This window comes from Scylla paramamosain, chromosome 37, assembly GCF_035594125.1.
Source record: "Scylla paramamosain isolate STU-SP2022 chromosome 37, ASM3559412v1, whole genome shotgun sequence".
Taxonomy (NCBI): Eukaryota; Metazoa; Arthropoda; class Malacostraca; order Decapoda; family Portunidae; genus Scylla; species Scylla paramamosain.
In genome coordinates, this window is record NC_087187.1 from 180994 (window position 1) to 199362 (window position 18369).

An 18369-nucleotide genomic window follows, 5' to 3' on the forward strand; every position below is an offset into this window, starting at 1 on the left:
TGTGTCCTTGATGGGTAAACAGGTGGGCACGACTGGTGTTCACTGGCTGGGTGGCCGGCTAAGGGACGTACTCTGAAACACGTCTATATCACACCTCCTCTGCTTCCAAAAGGTTCCAGTTGAAGTTACACAGGTTTTCAAGGATGTTTTTATGGCTCCAGTGACAGCTGAACAAGACTTGTACGTGATGAAAAGGAGAAACACTCTTGAGAACCTGGCTAATCATCTCTGTGGCATAGGGCTGGTTAAAGCCTTTGTCAGAACTATTGTTCCAACAGAGTTTCATGGTGATGGGTAATGATTTAAATTAAGATGTAACAACCCACTGTAATGAGTGGATGAACCAATGAGGATTCAGTTCTTGTGGATCCAAACTTCCAGAACAAAACTCTTCTCAATTTGCTTCATATATGTGAAGAACAGGAATGCCAGATTGGTCTGTTTAGGCCCAAAATTTATTTATTTATTTATTTTTTTCAAGTATTTGGCCTAAGGATATCTAGTTTGACCTGAATGACCAAATTTAGCATTTTTTGGCTTTTCTTAAATATTTGGCTTAGATATATTCCATTTGGCTACACACACACACACACACTGTTTTGAATGTTACCTGGTGACTAAGAGAGAGAGAGAGAGAGAGAGAAGCATTTCAGAATATGGGCCTGACTGAGAAATATCAGTTACTTTTGTGAGTCACCATATGCACTAAACAAGTGTTAGTCTGTCATAAAATCAACAAGTAAGGATATTTTGATGTGTGTGTGTGTGTGTGTGTGTGTGTGTGTGTGTGTTGGGAGATAGGGATGGCTTAAAATATTTTCCTTCTTTTATGAGACAAGCATTGGTAGAAAGGTGAGGTGAAAGTAGACTAAATGAAGGCTCTGACTGAGACAAGGTGGTGTACATGAGAGGGAGATGAAAGAAGCAGATTGGAGGATAAGAGAAATAAAGCAAGATGGAAACACAAATGTAATAATTCTGTAGATAGATAAATGGATAGATTGATCGATTGATAAAGTAGATAGGCATATATATATATATATATATATATATATATATATATATATATATATATATATATATATATATATATATATATATATATATATATATATATATATATATATTGCTCTTATGTTCAAGTAATTTTATTATGGAGGGCTTTTAGTATGTGCATAAGTATTATATTTGGTTACTTTGAGTATTTGAATATTGTTTTTTGATACAATGAATATTTTCAGCATAATGATTTCATGACGCAATCTCTCTCTCTCTCTCTCTCTCTCTCTCTCTCTCTCTCTCTCTCTCTCTCTCTCTCTCTCTCTCTCTCTCTCTCTCTCTCTCTCTCTCTCTCTCTCTCTATATATATATATATATATATATATATATATATATATATATATATATAGAGAGAGAGAGAGAGAGAGAGAGAGAGAGAGAGAGAGAGAGAGAGAGATTTTCAGCATAATGATTTCATGACGCAATCTCTCTCTCTCTCTCTCTCTCTCTCTCTCTCTCTCTCTCTCTCTCTCTCTCTCTCTCTCTCTCTCTCTCTCTCTCTCTCTCTCTATATATATATATATATATATATATATATATAGAGAGAGAGAGAGAGAGAGAGAGAGAGAGAGAGAGAGAGAGAGATTGCGTCATGAAATCATTAAGCTGAAAATATTCATTGTCTCAAAAAACAATATTCAAATACTCAAAGTAACCAAATATAATACTTATGCACATACTAAAAGCCATCCATAATAACATTACTTGAACATAAGAAGCAATCAGAACCTCACATAATATAACAATTATAAACCCCATCCAACGTATTAAAAAACACTGAAAAAATAAGAAATAGAATAAAAAGAGACATTTCATATAATAGAAAACAATAAAAGTTGCAATACGTCACAAAAACACTTATATACATGATCCCTTTTAAGCCTGAGTCCACATGGGGGAAAGTGTCTTGTGGCTCTCTCCCTCATATTTCCCTTAATTTCCGGCCTCCTCGAGGACTCAGGGACAAACACCATGGCGCCTAAGAAGGGAAAGAAGGCAAAGGGCAAGGAAGAGAAGGATTTCGAGGAGGAGGAGAAGAGGGAGAGCGAAGAGGAGGAGGAGGAAGAGACGGCAACAGCTGGTGGGAGGAAGAAGAACAAGAAGAAAGGTGAGGTGGAAGAAATTAAAGGGAGTCTCGAAATTAACCTCTCTCTCTCTCTCTCTCTCTCTCTCTCTCTCTCTCTCTCTCTCTCTCTCTCTCTCTCTCTCTCTCTCTCTCTCTCTCTCTCTCTCTCTCTCTCTCTCTCTCTCTCTCTCTCTCTCTCTCTCTCTCTCTCTCAAATAATTTAGGAGGTTGTCGTAGTAGTGGTTGTTGTTGTTGTTGTTGTTGTTGTTGTTGTTGTTGTTGTTGTTGTTGTTGTTGTTGTTGTTGTACTACTTGATGGACAAAATAGGTGTGGGTTTGGCACTCGTGAAGATTTGGGGTCCCGGGCTCTCTCTCTCTCTCTCTCTCTCTCTCTCTCTCTCTCTCTCTCTCTCTCTCTCTCTCTCTCTCTCTCTCTCTCTCTCTCTCTCTCTCTCTCTCTCTCTCTCTCTCTCTCTCCATTGATTTATGTGGAGTGAAATATTGGTAAGCCTTCATCCAGTCCTTCCTAATCTTTCTTGAATTCATCCCAGTAGCTGCCAATACCTTGGGGCTTCCCGGCCTCCACCTTAGGGCCGCCCCAGGGTGAAGTAAGTGGCTGTAGGGAGATTAAATCCGTCACACACACATCAGTAGTGTATCAGTGGTGTGTTTGCTCAGTCCATCAGTGTCAGTGAAAAAAGAGATCTTGCCACTTTGAATTCAGCTGAGGTATTCACATGCGTCTGGTGCAGCGCTGTGCCGTGAGGTTGAAGATCGTCGCCACTGATAGTTTTTATTTTTCATGGGCGTGAACTAACTTGTGTGTGTGTGAAGCAACCTTAAGGGTGAAGACAAGGGAATGAAGAAAGATTTTAGGGTGAATATAGGGCTGGAGGAAGATTTAAGGGTGAATACACTCCTGAAGGAAGATTTAAGGGTGAATACAAGGGGGTGGAGGAAGATTTAAGGATGAATACACTCATGAAGGAAGATTTAAGGGTGAATACAGCCCTGAAGGAAGATTTAAGGTTGAATGCAAGTAGGAAATGTTCACTTTACCTACTTAACCTAACCTAAGAATATTCTCTATCACCAGGTAAAAACAAGGGTGATATAAGTGATGACGAGGATGAAGGGACAGCAAAGGGAGGAGGAGACGACGACAAGAAGAAAGGAAAGAAGAAGAAGGGAGGGAAGGGAAAACACGATATCAGCGATGACGAGGAGGAGATGATGAACAAGAAGAACAAGAAGAAGGGGAAGAACGAAGCTGATTCTGATGATGAAGGGAAGAAGGGACAGGCACAGAAGAAGGGAGGGAAGAAAGGAAAGAAGAAGGGGAAAGGAAAGGATGATTGGAGCGACGAGGAAGAAGATGAAGTAGAAGAGACACCGAAGGGAGGAAAGAAGGGGAAGAAGAAGGGGAAAGGAAAGGATGATTGGAGTGATGATGAGGAAGAGAAAGAGGAAGCAGAAGAAACAACAAAAATGCCCACCCAGCCCAAGTCAGCAAAGAAGAAGAAGGAGAAGAAGAAGAAGGGCAAGGATGATGATTGGGAAGATGATGGAGTGGAGAATAAATTAATGGAGAAGATGCTGGGGATGGAAATTGATGACGGCTCGGACGAAGACGAGTTTCTGGCAATGCAGGCGAGAAATTTAAAAGCCAAACAAAGCAAGAAAAAAAAGGAGAAGAAGGTGATGAAGTTGGAGGAAGAAGAGGAGGAGGAAGATGAAGAGGAGGAGGACGAAATACAGAAACTGGAGAAGGAAGTGGAGGTGATGAAGATAAATGACGATAAGAAGAAGGACAAGAAAGTGAATAAAGAAGATTTAAAAAAGAAGGAGGAGAAGAAAATGGAGAAGACAAAGATCAGTAAACCAGAGGAGGAGAAAATTGAAGACGTGAAAGAGGAAAAAAAAGACGAATCGAAAGAGAAGGTGACGAAGAAAGAGGAGAAGACGAAGGAGGAAGAGGTGAAGAAGAAAGAGAAGACTCCAGAACCTGAACCAGCTGTGAAGGAAGAGAAGGGTGCAGCATCAGGCACGGAAGAAGAAGAAGAGGAGGAGGAGGAGGAGACGGAGGAGATGAAATTGAAGAGGAAGAAGCAAGAAGGTTAGTTGTTTATTTATTTATGTATTTATTTATTTTTTTTTATATATTTGAGTCATGAAGTTATTTATTGTTGAATTATTACCATTATTATTATTATCATCATTATTATTATTATTATTATTATTATTATTATTATTATTATTATTATCATTATTATTATTATTATTATTAATTTATTACTTAGTGTATCATTTATTGAAATTGATTTGAAAGTTGTTTTGAGTTAATTTTGTTTTATTTTTGCTTTTGCTTTTCTCTGATGTAGGTTTCTTTTATTTGTTTATTCACTGAAAGTGCTCATTTTTATCAGTAAAGGCTATTTTTGTTGAGTTTTGAATCATGTGTTGGTTTTATTTGTTGTTTGTTTTGTCTTCAGAGTGTGTTGATTTCCTTGAGAAACACACCTGAACACCACCACCACCACCACCACATTACTATCATCCCACTTACCTCACCACCATTATCCTTCCCTTACCCTCCCATCCTTACCACCATTCCTACCACACATTATCATCACCACACTTCCTTATATCTCCCTTCACCACAACTACCCCTACCCTCCCCTATCCGCACATCATCACTATCTTTCCCACACCACCCTACTATGCCTCACCACGACCATTCCTCACCCTACCATCCCTTTACCCTACCCTATCCTACCTTCACCACCATCACCACCACTCACCCTCCTTCACCATCCACAGAGAAGGAGGCGCTGAAGAAACTGACCCACAAGGAGAGGAAGAAAGTGAAGCAGCAGATGGAATATGAGCGTCAGATGGAGGCAATGCTTAAGAAGGGTGGTCATGGCTCCTCTGCCCTGGACGACACCTTCTCCCTCTCCCAGGCACAGAAGTCCGACAAGCAGCAGCAGCAACTTGAGAACGCTGTGGATATTAAGGTGCAGTGTGGTGGTGGTGTTGGTGGTGATGGTGGTGGTGGTTTTGTTTGAGCTCATTTACTTTGCCTTTTTTTTTATTTAGACTGTCTGGTGTTAAAATTGTTGTTCTTTCACTGGCTTATCTGTCAAGTGAGGCAGGAGGAATGGTGAAGATAATGTGTGCTGAGGTGATGGTGATGGGTTTCGTTGCTCTTTTTAGATGGGAATGGGGATGAAGTGACTGTTTGGTGTTAAAATTGTTGTTCGTTCACTAATTTATCTATCGAGTAAGGCAGAAGATGATGATGATGGAGGTACTAGTCAGTCCTCACACTGCCTCATCTCTCACCTGCCACCCTTACACTGCCTCATCTCTCACCTGCTACCCTTACACTGCCTCATCTCTCACCTGCTACCCTTACACTGCCTCATCTCTCACCTGCTACCCTTACACTGCCTCATCTCTCACCTGCTACCCTTACACTGCCTCATCTCTCACCTGCTACCCTTACACTGCCTCATCTCTCACCTGCTACCCTTACACTGCCTCATCTCTTACCTGCTACCCTTACACTGCCTCATCTGTCACCTGCTACCCTTACACTGCCTCATCTCTCACCTGCTACCCTTACACTGCCTCATTAATTTCTCTATTCCTCACAACAGATTGAGAACTTCAGCATCTCGGCCAAGGGCAAGGCTCTCTTCACCAATGCCTCCCTCATGATTGCCAACGCCAGGAGATATGGCTTAGTGGGGCCTAATGGGTGAGTGTCTGTGTGTATGTTGGCTTAGTGGGATCATTGTGTGTGTGTGTGTGTGTGTGTGTGTGTGTGTGTGTGTGTGTGTGTGTGTGTGTGTGTTGTATCAATATCTCATGTTTTATCCTTCCTTCAGTGGGTGAGTGTGTGTGTCTGTGTGTTCTATCTCTATATCTGACTTTTCATCCCTCCTTCAGCGTCTTCCTTCAAGGTCATGGTCATGGTAGAGATGTTTTCATCTATCCTTGTTTTTACCATTACATAAAAACAGTAAGAGCAAGTATAAAATGAAGAACAAACTGCAGGTGTGTGAATTAAGGGACAGAGAACTATGACCCAACTTGTATTCAGGTGTGAGGAAGCAAGGGCACCAAACCATACAACACTCGTAATACTCTCCCTCCTCCCACTCTCCCTGACAGGCATGGCAAGACAACACTTCTGCGCCACATTCAGTCCAGAGCCCTCAACATTCCACCCAACATTGACGTCCTGTACTGTGAGCAGGCAAGTGGAGGGGACATTGCCTTGTAGACACGGAAGGGTTTTTTATTCTTTTCTTTGTATTAATCTGGGATGTGCAGAGAATTAATTGAGAGGATACTGGCTAGGTAGGTTAGAAAATTGTAGATACACAGTATGGTTTTCATTTTCTGTTAATGTTTTAGGATGTATATAGAATAAATTGAGGGTTTGTTGGTTTGTTTTTAAATTCAATCATGTGTATATTATACACATGATTGAATTTAAAAAAAAATTTTTTCTATAATTTTGAGATGTATGGAATAGTGAGCACAGTGTCTTATAGATAGATTAGAAAGTTGTAGGCACACAGAAGAATGTTTTCCATTTTATTTTTCCTAATACTTTAAGATGTGCACAGAATGAGTTGAGAGTACAGTGACTTATAGATAGATTAGAACACTGTTGACTCACAGAAGAAGGCTTTCATTTCATTCTTCATCGCAGTATATTTGTACATTTTCGCCACACTTGTAGCACACACCACACCACTTCACACCATGCCACATTAAAGCTCATTCGACAAAACTCATACGAATAACAACCTTCAAATTAACAGTAGGTAACATTCCCTCATACAAAACATTAAGGTCACAAGTTTTTATGAATAGAGTAAAGAAAACAGTTTTACAATCAGCTCTACAAGGTTCTGTATTTATTATTCAACACTTATCAAATTTACAACAGTCAACATACTCCTACACACAAAACGTGAAAGTCAATCATTTTTATGAACAGAACAAAGAAAACACTTTAATAACCAACTTTGCAAGACTCAGTATTAAGCATTCAACAGTTCACCCCTCACCACCACCACCACTCACCACCACATCCCCACACAGGAGGTGGTAGCTGACGACACCCCAGCCATCGACGTGGTGCTTCAGGCCGACAAGAAGAGGCTGGACCTGCTGAAGGAGAGGGACCAACTGGAGGCCAACATGAAGAAGAAGAACAAGGAGGTGGACATGGACAGACTGCAGGAGGTGTATGAGGAGCTGAAGGCCATTGGGGCAGACAAAGCTGAACCCAAGGCCAGGAGGTGAGGGCAAGGGCTGGGAAGGTGAAGATAAGGGGCTGTAGGAAGGTTAAAGGAGTGTTACAAGACTTAAGGGTGAAGATAAGAGATTGTGAGGGCAAGGGGTGGGGTGATGGGGTGAAAATTTAGGGCTGTAGGAAGGTTTAAGGGAGTTCTACAGGTTTACAGGTGAATTGTGGCTTCTGAGTGAGTCTTGATTCTTAAAATTTGTGAATATAAGGTTTGTGAAACTTAATGAAATGTATGTTTTATTTTTTTCTGCCTTATAATTAATTTTTCAAGATATTTTAGGTACATCTTTTAGGTTTTTATTTGTAGTTATCAGTTCTGCACTTGTAAATTGGTTGACAAGGATATTTTTGCTTATCTTGCATTTCTCTAACTTGTTTTTGTTATTGCTAGGTTATCTTGATATTCTCTAAGCTATTTATTTGTTATTTCATTATCTTGCCTTTTTCTAAGCTATTTATGTATTACTTCTCAGTTATTTGTCTTTCTCTTTTGTTACTGCTAGGTTACTGTGTGAATATTTGTGAATCAACCGTTAGCAAGTACAGATTAACCAATATATTTCTCCACTCACTAATCCCCAACATACAGCAAGACCCTCTCACTCCTCCTGTCCCTCCCACAGGATCCTGGCTGGTCTGGGCTTCACGCTGGAGATGCAGGGCCGTGCCACCAAGAACTTTTCTGGCGGTTGGCGAATGAGAGTGTCCCTGGCCCGTGCACTCTTCATGGAGCCCACATTACTCATGCTTGACGAGCCCACCAACCACCTTGACCTCAATGCTGTCATCTGGCTGGATAACTACCTGCAGGTGTGTTGTCGCCCACTGTCTTGTGATGTAGGACTGTATTCTGAAACGCTTTGCTCTCTCCCTCACCATGACTTTTCTAAGGCCACAGAGATGATAAGCTGGCTTCTCAAGAGTGTTTCTCCTGTTAATAATGTTAGGAATACTATTACCCTGTCACTAGAAGCATGTAACTTCAACCAGAGCCTTTGGAAAGTAGTGGAGGTGTGGTGTGGAAGTGTTTCGGAATGCGAACCAGAGCCAGTCAGTTACCCACATAGAGGTTAGAGTGTGTGTTAATCTCTTTCATCTATTGTCTGCTGGTCTTGTGATGTAACCAGCCATTTCCATACAGAAAGGCATCTGAATAATTCATCTTTGGGTTGGACTGAGATCACTCACACATCACACACTAGGATGGCTTTGTGTGTGTGTGTGTGTGTGTGTGTGTGTGTGTGTGTGTGTGTAAGGTGTTGGAGATGACAGAAGTGATGACGCAGGTGAATCTTGCTCTACAAATGAGTTCTGTTCCTTGCAGTCTCCTTGTAACTGGAAAATTAGGTCAGTTGCAAGAGTTTTTGCATCAGGAAATCAAGACAGGAGGAAAAATAATTTAGTTTAAAGTTACAGGTTGAAAAATTCTAATGTCAGATGCTTGTAAGTTGAGATATACTAACTAGGATGAGTTTGATTGTATGTGTGTTTGTGTCTGTCTCTCTCCCTCATTTTGTTGTGGTTTGCAGGGGTGGAAGAAGACTCTGCTGGTGGTTTCCCACGACCAGTCCTTCCTGGATAATGTGTGCACAGATATCATTCACCTGGACCAGCAGAAACTCTTCTACTACAAGGGAAACTACTCCATGTTTAAGAAGGTAAATATTCTGTAACCTTTTTGTTATTTTTTTCATTATCTTCTCTTTCTTTAAACTATTTCTGCATTATTTCTATCTTATTTTTGTTACTGCTAGGTTATCTTATCATTCTGAAAGCTGTTTGTGTTTATTTCTTTATCCGGTCTTTCTCTAAACTATTTCTCCATTATTTCTTGGTTATTTGTGTTTCTCTAAGCTGTTCTTTGTTACTGTTAGGTTATTATTCCATTCTCTACACTGTTTATTATTTACCATTTATGTTTAACTGTTAGTGGTTTATTTTTTGGTTATCTTGTGTTTCTCTGAGCCATTCTGTTAACGTGTCTTGTGTTGGTGGTTGCAGATGTTGGTGCAGAAAAGGAAAGAGCAGATCAAGGCATATGAGAAGCAGGAGAAGAGAATCAAGGAGATGAAGGCGTCTGGGGCCAGCAAGAAACAAGCCGTGAGTGTTGTTTTCTCTTGTTGTATTCTTCATTTTGCACCGTATTTCTTTTCCCTGTATATATTTCTAATTTTTTTTTTTTTATGTAGGAAGGACACTGGCCAAGGGCAACAAAAATCTAATAAAAAAATGCCCACTGAAATGCCAGTCCCATAAAAGGGTCAAAGCAGTGGTCAAAAATTGATGAATAAGTGTCTTCAAACCTCCCTCTTGAAGGAATTCGAGTCATAGGAAGGTGGAAATACAGAAGCAGGCAGGGAGTTCCAGAGTTTACCAGAGAAAGGGATGAATGATTGAGAATACTGGTTAACTCTTGTGTTAGAGAGGTGGACAGAATAGGGGTGAGAGAAAGAAGAAAGTCTTGTGCAGCGAGGCCGCGGAAGGAGGGGACGCATGCAGTTAGCAAGATCAGAAGAGCAGTTAGCATGAAAATAGCGGTAGAAGACAGCTAGATATGCAACATTGCGGCGGTGAGAGAGAGGCTGAAGACAGTCAGTTAGAGGAGAGGAGTCGATGAGACGAAAAGCTTTTGATTCCACCCTGTCTAGAAGAGCAGTATGAGTGGAACTCCCCAGACATGTGAAGCATACTCCATACATGGACGGATAAGGCCCTTGTACAGAGTTAGCAGCTGGGGGGGTGAGAAAAACTGGCAGAGATGTCTCAGAACGCCTAACTTCATAGAACTGTCAAGAATGTTGGGCGTATCTCCAAGACGGTTAGGAATACGAGTAGGATGTTGCACCAATTGCTCTAGGTCATGGAGGATAGCAAAGTTGTAGGCTAGTTCACCAGGATGGTCAGTGAAGGGAGAGGAAAGCCAAAGCTGGTGGTGAACATTGAAATCTCCAAGAATGGAGATCTCTGCAAAAGGGAAGAGGGTCAGAATGTGCTCCACTTTGGAAGTTAAGTAGTCAAAGAATTTCTTATAGTCAGAGGAGTTAGGTGAAAGGTATACAGCACAGATAAATTTAGTTTGAGAGTGACTCTGTAGTCGTAGCCAGATGGTGGAAAACTCGGAAGATTCAAGAGCGTGGGCACGAGAGCAGGTTAAGTCATTGCGCACATAAATGCAGCATCCAGCTTTGGATCGAAAATGAGGATAAAGTAGGAGGGAACAGAAAAGGGGCTACTGTCAGTTGCCTCAGACACCTGAGTTTCAGTGAGGAAAAGAAGATGAGGTTTAGAAGAGGAGAGGTGGTGTTCTACAGATTGAAAATTAGATCTTAGACCGCGAATGTTGCAGAAGTTAATGAAGAAAAAGTGAGTGAGTGAAGGGTGTGTGTGTTATTAGGTGCTTGTAGTTTTGTGTGGAGGAAGAGAGTTGTCTTTAGAGAGCAGGCTGTGACTGCTTGTATCTTCCTGTTTTCATGTTTTTTTTTATTAACTCTTCTTACTTTTCTCTATTTCTCCCTACTTTACTTAATTTGACCCCTATTTCTCCCTATCTTAACTCCTCTGTTTCTCCCTACATTATTTAACTCCTCTATATCTCCTTATATCACCTTAACTCCTCCCTTATTTTCCCCTATATGTCCTTAACTCCTCTTTGCTTCCCTGTACATTACTTAACTCCCGTTCCACTGGCCACAACAGGAGAAGAAGACCAAGGACGCCCTCACACGCAAACAGGAGAAGAACCGTGCCAAGAACAAGAAGGACGAGGAGGATAGTGGACCCACAGAACTCCTGGAGCGGCCGCAGGACTATGTGGTAAAGTTTTCCTTCCCCGAGCCGCCGCCTCTGCAGCCGCCCATCCTCGGCCTCTACTCTGTCTCCTTCAACTATGACGGACACAAGCCGCTCTTCAGAAACGTGGATTTTGGCATCGATATGGAGTCGAGAATTGCTATTGTCGGGCCTAATGGTGTCGGTAAATCCACCTTCCTCAAGCTCCTCCTGGGGGAACTCACGCCAATCGCCGGGGAGCAACGCAAGAATCACAGGCTTAAGATTGGCAGGTACGATCAGCATTCCGGCGAGCACCTCACTGCAGAAGAGTCCCCATCAGAATACCTCATGCGTTTGTTCAATCTGCCATATGAGAAAGCGCGTAAGGCTCTTGGCACGTTTGGTTTAGCCTCACACGCACACACCATCAAGAACAAGGACCTCTCGGGCGGACAGAAGGCTCGCGTCGCTCTAGCCGAACTGTGCCTCTCCTCTCCTGATGTTCTGGTGCTGGATGAACCGACGAATAACCTGGATATTGAGAGCATTGACGCCTTGGCAGAGGCGATATCGGAGTACAAGGGAGGTGTGATAATTGTTTCCCATGACGAGAGACTTATCAGGGACACGGACTGCAGCCTGTGGGTCATCGAGGATCAGACCATCAACGAGATTGATGGCGACTTCGACGACTACCGCAAGGAACTTCTGGATGAGTTGGGCGAGGTCATCAATAGTCCTAGCATAGCTGCCCACAATGCCGCAGAACTTTAGGTGACTACTGCTGCTGCTTCTGCTAGGTACTATTTCTATTACTACTTCTACTATTTTGGAGCTTGCAGAGGATAAATGGGTCAGTTTCCAGTATTTTCTTGGGTATGTCCAATGTTTGTACTACTACTACTACTACTACTACTACTACTACTACTACTACTACTACTACTACTACTACTACTACTACTACTACTACTACTACTACTTTATCTGAAGCTTAGAGAAGACATCAAAAAAAGAGCTCTGATCTTTAGTATTTCCACCTATTCCTACTACTACTACAACTACTATTACTGTTGATGGTCATCCCTTGGTCATTGCAGGTCAAGGTCAGGTCATCGGCCAGCTTTTTTAGGTCATTCTAGGTCAACTGGATATTTTGGCTTGAAAGATATTCTGGAATCCATTTATTTTTTTGCTTCAGTCATCCATCTCCTGCTCAGAGAGAGAGAGAGAGAGAGAGAGAGAGAGAGAGAGTATGTGTGTGTATATGTGTGTGTATAGGCCAAACATAAGGTAGGCAGGTGGTGATGGTGGTGGTGACTCAAACGCTTCAACACATAATCATGATTCACTATTATTATTATTATTATTATTATTATTATTGAAGGAAAACATGCTTACCATCACTATCATGACTGGCAGTGGTGATGGTGAGGAAGGGAAATGATGATGATAAAGAAAATGGGGATTAGTTTTTTTTTCCAAGAGAGAAGATTGTATGTTTGTGTGTGTGTGTTCCTGAGCTTGGCTGGCTGGCTGGCTGCTTGGTTAGTTGGCTGGCTGGCTGGCTAGTTATCTGGCTGGCTAATAATAAGATAACCCAGCAGGTGGTTGAAGGAAAGAATGCAAGGAAGAATGAATATTTTAATGTAATCGTAATAAAGATATATGATTATTTTGCTCTTGTGAATATGACCTTGCAGTGTTTAGATATAGTTAAGACTTTGATATTTCACTGGTTTGTTGTGTCGTCTATCAGCATCGTCTTCCTCTTCTCTGTACGCACGTAAAGTCAGTATTACCTTACACTCATCTTTCCTCCACTACAAAACAGCAATAATAACTAATAAATAAATCAATAATAATGGAAAATAAAGAAAAACGAACCTTTTGATTAAACCAAACCTCGAACAGCGAAACCAAAGCCCTGAACCACCGAAGCAGAGAGAGAGAGAGAGAGAGAGAGAGGCAATGTGTGTCCCCCGGCCTCCTGTAAATAGCCGTGTTCCTCCCCTTAACTGGAGCACACCTGCATCACAGAAGACGTAGAGGCGCACCTGTGTCCGCAACACAAAGGAAGGCTAGGAAGAGAGTGGTGTGGTGTGCGGAGGAGGAAAGGAGGAAGGAAGAAAGGAAGAAAGGATACTGATGTGGTAAGTGGCACGTACACCATCTCTCTCTCTCTCTCTCTCTCTCTCTCGTATGTTAATAATATTTCTTATTTCATTTTACAATTTTTCTTAATTGTATGTTTTTGCTTCATTATTTTAATCCACATATTGTAGCACGTTCTGAAACAGTAACGCGCCGCACCTCTACTACACTCAAAAGACTATTTGAAGTTACACGTATTTTTAAGGATGCTTTTTTTTGGCTCTAGTGACAGATCAACAAAATTCCTACATCAGTAACAGGAGAAACACCCTTGAAATCCTTACTAATCAGTTTTGTGGCCTTTGAAATTAGTCGTGATGAGAGCGCAAAATATATCTGAGTACGGGCGTTTGTCGTGAATAGGGAAGTAATGTAGAGATGGGTATCGTGGCACGAGCCCTGAAATGTGTTTTTCGCTGATGACTCCTGATAAAGCGCGTATGTTCGGGAGTTATATGGGATTTTACTTGATCTATGCATGATGTCGACATTTCCACGGTGGCTTATGGTGGTTTTGTTCGTGTGTGGTGCAGTGGTGGTGTGCGAAAACGTGACAAACTGGTAGATAGATGGATTAATGGGTGGACAGACATGTTAATAGACTGACAGATAGACATACATGCTAAAAGGCAGATATATTGATAGACAGACTGATAGGCAGGATAAGACGAAAAAAGATGGAAAATATAGAGAAAAATGTTCGTAAAAGGAAAGAAAAGAATGGAAATTTGTGAAAAGGGAGGGGAGAAAAATTGTATCGAAGAGTTACGTAGGTGAAAGGGAAAGCGTTTTGAAACTAATGGAGAAATGTGAAGAAATGAAAATAAAATACAAATGAAAAAATGAAATCAAGAAATATTTGATCATAATATAATGGAAGTAGTTTGATTTGTTTATTTATTTATTTACTTGCTTGTTTTTATTCAACATTGATAACTGAAATTTTAATGAATGATGATCAGAAGTGAAAACTGAAAATTTACGAGTCTAGAGAGAGAGAGAGAGAGAGAGAGAGAGAGAGAGAGAGAGAGAGAGAGAGAGCATGCATATTTTATAGAGAAATGTACTTTAAAAATATTAATACTATTAGATCGGACACACACACACACACACACACACACACATACACGTGGGAAGGGTAATCCTATCTGATGTGTGTGTGTGTGTGTGTGTGTGTGTGTGTGTGTGTGAGTTAAAAAGTTATAAAAGTTTAATCAAGTGAAAAATTCTCTCTCTCTCTCCCTCTCTCTCTCTCTCTGAATCGGTAAATCTTTTGGTAACATTTTAGTTGACTATGGATGGAAACTGACACATGAATAACCCGCTGACAAATTGAATGTTTCCTATTCAACACTGATATTTAAAAAGGTGAGGCCGCTTGTGATGAGAGAGAGAGAGAGAGAGAGTCAGTCAGTCAGTCAGTCTTAACAAGCGGAGCGTTTCAAGGTGCTTCTTAATGACTCGAATCACTTCAAGAGTCGAGATAAGGTACTAATACGTAACAAGAATATTCACACTTTTTTTTAATCCGTGAATTAGTTAACATACAAACTGACACATGCCTTAAGAATACTGAAATAAATAAATAGTAAGTAAAGTAAAGGTAATAACATTCATAATAATATAAAATGAGGAATTGAATTACGTAAGATAGTTAATTGATAGTTAATCGTAATAATACTGAAGGACATAAAATGCAGTACGTATCTCGAGATTAATACATTTTATTCATAATGTAAAATAATGAATACCAGATTGATGCCTGAACTAAGTTAGGAGGTTATAGGGAAGAAATTTAGGGAAGATAGATAGATAGATAGATAGATAGATAGATAGATAGTTGAAAAGATAAATAGATAGAGATAGGTAGGAAGACAGGTAGATAGACAGGTAGATAGATAAATAGATAGATAGATAGATAGATAGATAGCTGGAAAGATACATAGATAAAACAACAGATAGATTGATAGATAAACAGCCAGACAGATAGATAGACTGATAGATAGATGCGTAAATAGATAAGTAGCAAAACAGATACGTAAATTGATCGATAAACAAATTGACAGATCGATAGATAAATAAATAAACTGACATATACTTAAATAACAAAGAAACATACTTACCTACACACACACACACACACACACACACACACACACACACACACATACGACCACTATTAATTACTACATACACACGTACATACATTTAAGGCTTGCGAGTGAAACCATCCATTGAGTGATGCTTGTGAATGAATGAATGAGTGAATGAATGAATGAATGCAGATTTATTCACTCTGTAGTCAATGGAGTTTCTTGAGCTTGTTTGTGTTTGTTTGTGTTTGTTTTGTGTTTCTTTTGGTTTTGTTTGGTGTATAAATAAGTTTGTGTGTATTATTTTTATTTATTTTATTTATTTTTATTAATTTTTACTTAAGTTACTTATTATCATCATTACGTTTTCCTTATATTTTTTTATATATTTTTTTTTTCTTCATTCACTTATTTATTTATTTACTTACTCGCTTATTTGTGAAAGAAAGTTAAATATTGACTCAGATGATGTGATGGTTATTATTATTATTATTGTTGTTGTTGTTGTTGTTGTTGTTGTTGTTGTTATTTACTCAGTGAAAAGGCACTGTATCTCTCTCTCTCTCTCTCTCTCTCTCTCTCTCTCTCTCTCTCTCTCTCTCTCTCTCTCTCTCTCTCTCTCTCTCTCTCTCTCTCTCTCTCTCTCTCTCTCTCTTTCTGAAATGTGTGTGTGCGTGTGTGTGTGCGTGTGTGCATGTGGCGGTTCCGGACAAAAGCTATTTACATTATTAAGCAGCTGTTAGTGTGTGTGTGTGTGTGTGTGTGTGTGTGTGTGTGTGTGTGTGTGTGTGTTATTATTACGAGGTCTTGTTATTCAGTTTATTTTTGCTCTTTTTCTTCTTTTATTTATTCATTTATGGACTCAAATAAGAGAAAATAATAATTTCAACCATTCGACAAAAAATAAAAGAAGGATGAAGATCAAACGTAATTAAATTAATGAGGTAATTTAGTCATTATTATTATTATTATTATTATTATTATTATTATTATTATTATTATTATTATTATTATTGTTATCATTATTATCGTCATTTGGTTTAAAGACTATCACACACACACACACACACACACACACACACACACACACACACACACACACACACACACACACACACACACACACACACACACACGCACGCACTTATAATCTGTAGTTTACTTAATGCCTACGTTATTAATATGTAGGAATTTAATCTTAGTTATTTGTTCTCTATTAAAGTTATTGTTTCTCTCTCTCTCTCTCTCTCTCTCTCTCTCTCTCTCTCTCTCTCTCTCTCTCTCTCTCTCTCTCTCTCTCTCTCTCTCTCTCTCTCTCTCTCTCTCTCAACATGTATTTAGGTTAGACTAATATATTTATTTATTTATTTATTCATTCATTCATTCATTAATCCTAAGAAAAATAAATTATACCCTGATTTTCACAATTTCTCCCCGCTTTTAAAACCCTGTATATATTTTTCAATGTTTGTGTATCGGGAAGCTTATGTAAGGACAGGAGAATAACCTGTTAACCTTTCTCATCGTCCTTTTGCATTCAGAACACTATAATTATTGTTTTCATGGTCACACAGAATATATAATACGATGGTAATTCTTTTCTCTCTTTTGATTTATTTATTTTTTTCTCATTTTCTCTGCGTGAATGAGCTTTGGTGATGTTTTGTGTCTCCGTGTAGTTCAAGCGTCTATACTTTTCGTTTTCCTTATATTCTATCGCTTATTGCTCCTGGTATCAGCTACAGACACTGACACTAGCGGATCAAAGCTTTCATGCTAGTCTTGTTCACGGGGACTGAAGGATGCATTATCTTACGCTGACAACCTCACGGGGGACTAAAGATTGCATTATCGTACTCTGGCAGTCACCGCGTCAGCACTGTGTCTCAACCCGTGCATGCATTATCGTATTCTACTAACTTATCCATGCGAAACCATGTATTAGTTGTGTTTTTTTTTTTTTTATATCTATTCTACTTTATTTTAATTGACTCGCCGTCATGTTGTGATGACTGTCATCTTTTTACCCTCGTTCCAACTACAATTTGAGAGTTGGTAGCACTCTTCATATAAACTTTATAAATTTGTGGCTTTATTTTGGACGAGATGTTTTAGTTCTGATTCAGTTTTCACTCACTATTTAATGTCAAATATTATTACCTTGTAGAAAAAAAAAAAAGATATTTCCTTGTAACGATAATGTAACGTTTCTTGTTTAGTCCCCGTGACCAAGACTGCTAGCTATCATTATTTTCACCTCAGGCAGTGGCTCTAGTTAGCTTAATTACCTACATTTGTTATTATCAGTTATGTTTTTTTTTTTTTAGGCATGCTTACTTTTGTTATCTATTTGTTATCTATTAGCTAAGTTATCTATCTATGTTTCTTTATGTTTGCGGGTGTACTTAAGCTCCACTGTTTGTTATCATTGTTATCAGTGCAAAGTTATTACAGTTATCAGGCACAAAATATGAAGCAGACAGAACAACCTCTCTCTCTCTCTCTCTCTCTCTCTCTCTCTCTCTCTCTCTCTCTCTCTCTCTCTCTCTCTCTCTCTCTGTTCCCTTATCTTTTTATAATTTGACTACCATCATCATCATCATCGTCATCATTATCATCATCATCATCATCACTATCATCATCACTAATGTATACATATCTTTGGTAAAACAGGGATGTGATTCTTCTTCTTCTTCATCATCTTCATCTTCTCCATCATCATCATCATCATCATCATCATCATCTTCTTCTTCTTCTTCTTCTTCTTCTTCTTCTCCTTTCTCGTGTTTTACTTCATCTCCTCCACCCACCACCACCACCAACACCACCATCACCACCAACACCGCCATCACAATACATACAATTACAACACACTCCGTTACTTACACTAGGTAGGAAAA

General features: G+C 39.6%; 1 protein-coding gene across 1 annotated transcript; it reads left to right on the forward strand.

Annotated features, from left to right (window-relative positions):
* The first annotated feature begins 1921 nt into the window (after positions 1-1921).
* Positions 1922-12898, forward strand: LOC135091242 (ATP-binding cassette sub-family F member 1-like). Its single transcript, XM_063988696.1, has 10 exons — positions 1922-2167; positions 3222-4241; positions 4946-5142; positions 5788-5888; positions 6305-6389; positions 7247-7446; positions 8078-8264; positions 8984-9112; positions 9456-9554; positions 11151-12898. The coding sequence occupies exons 1-10, from the start codon at positions 2032-2034 to the stop codon at positions 11997-11999; spliced, it is 3003 nt and encodes a 1000-aa protein (XP_063844766.1). The 5' UTR covers positions 1922-2031; the 3' UTR covers positions 12000-12898.
* Positions 12899-18369: the final 5471 nt, after the last annotated feature.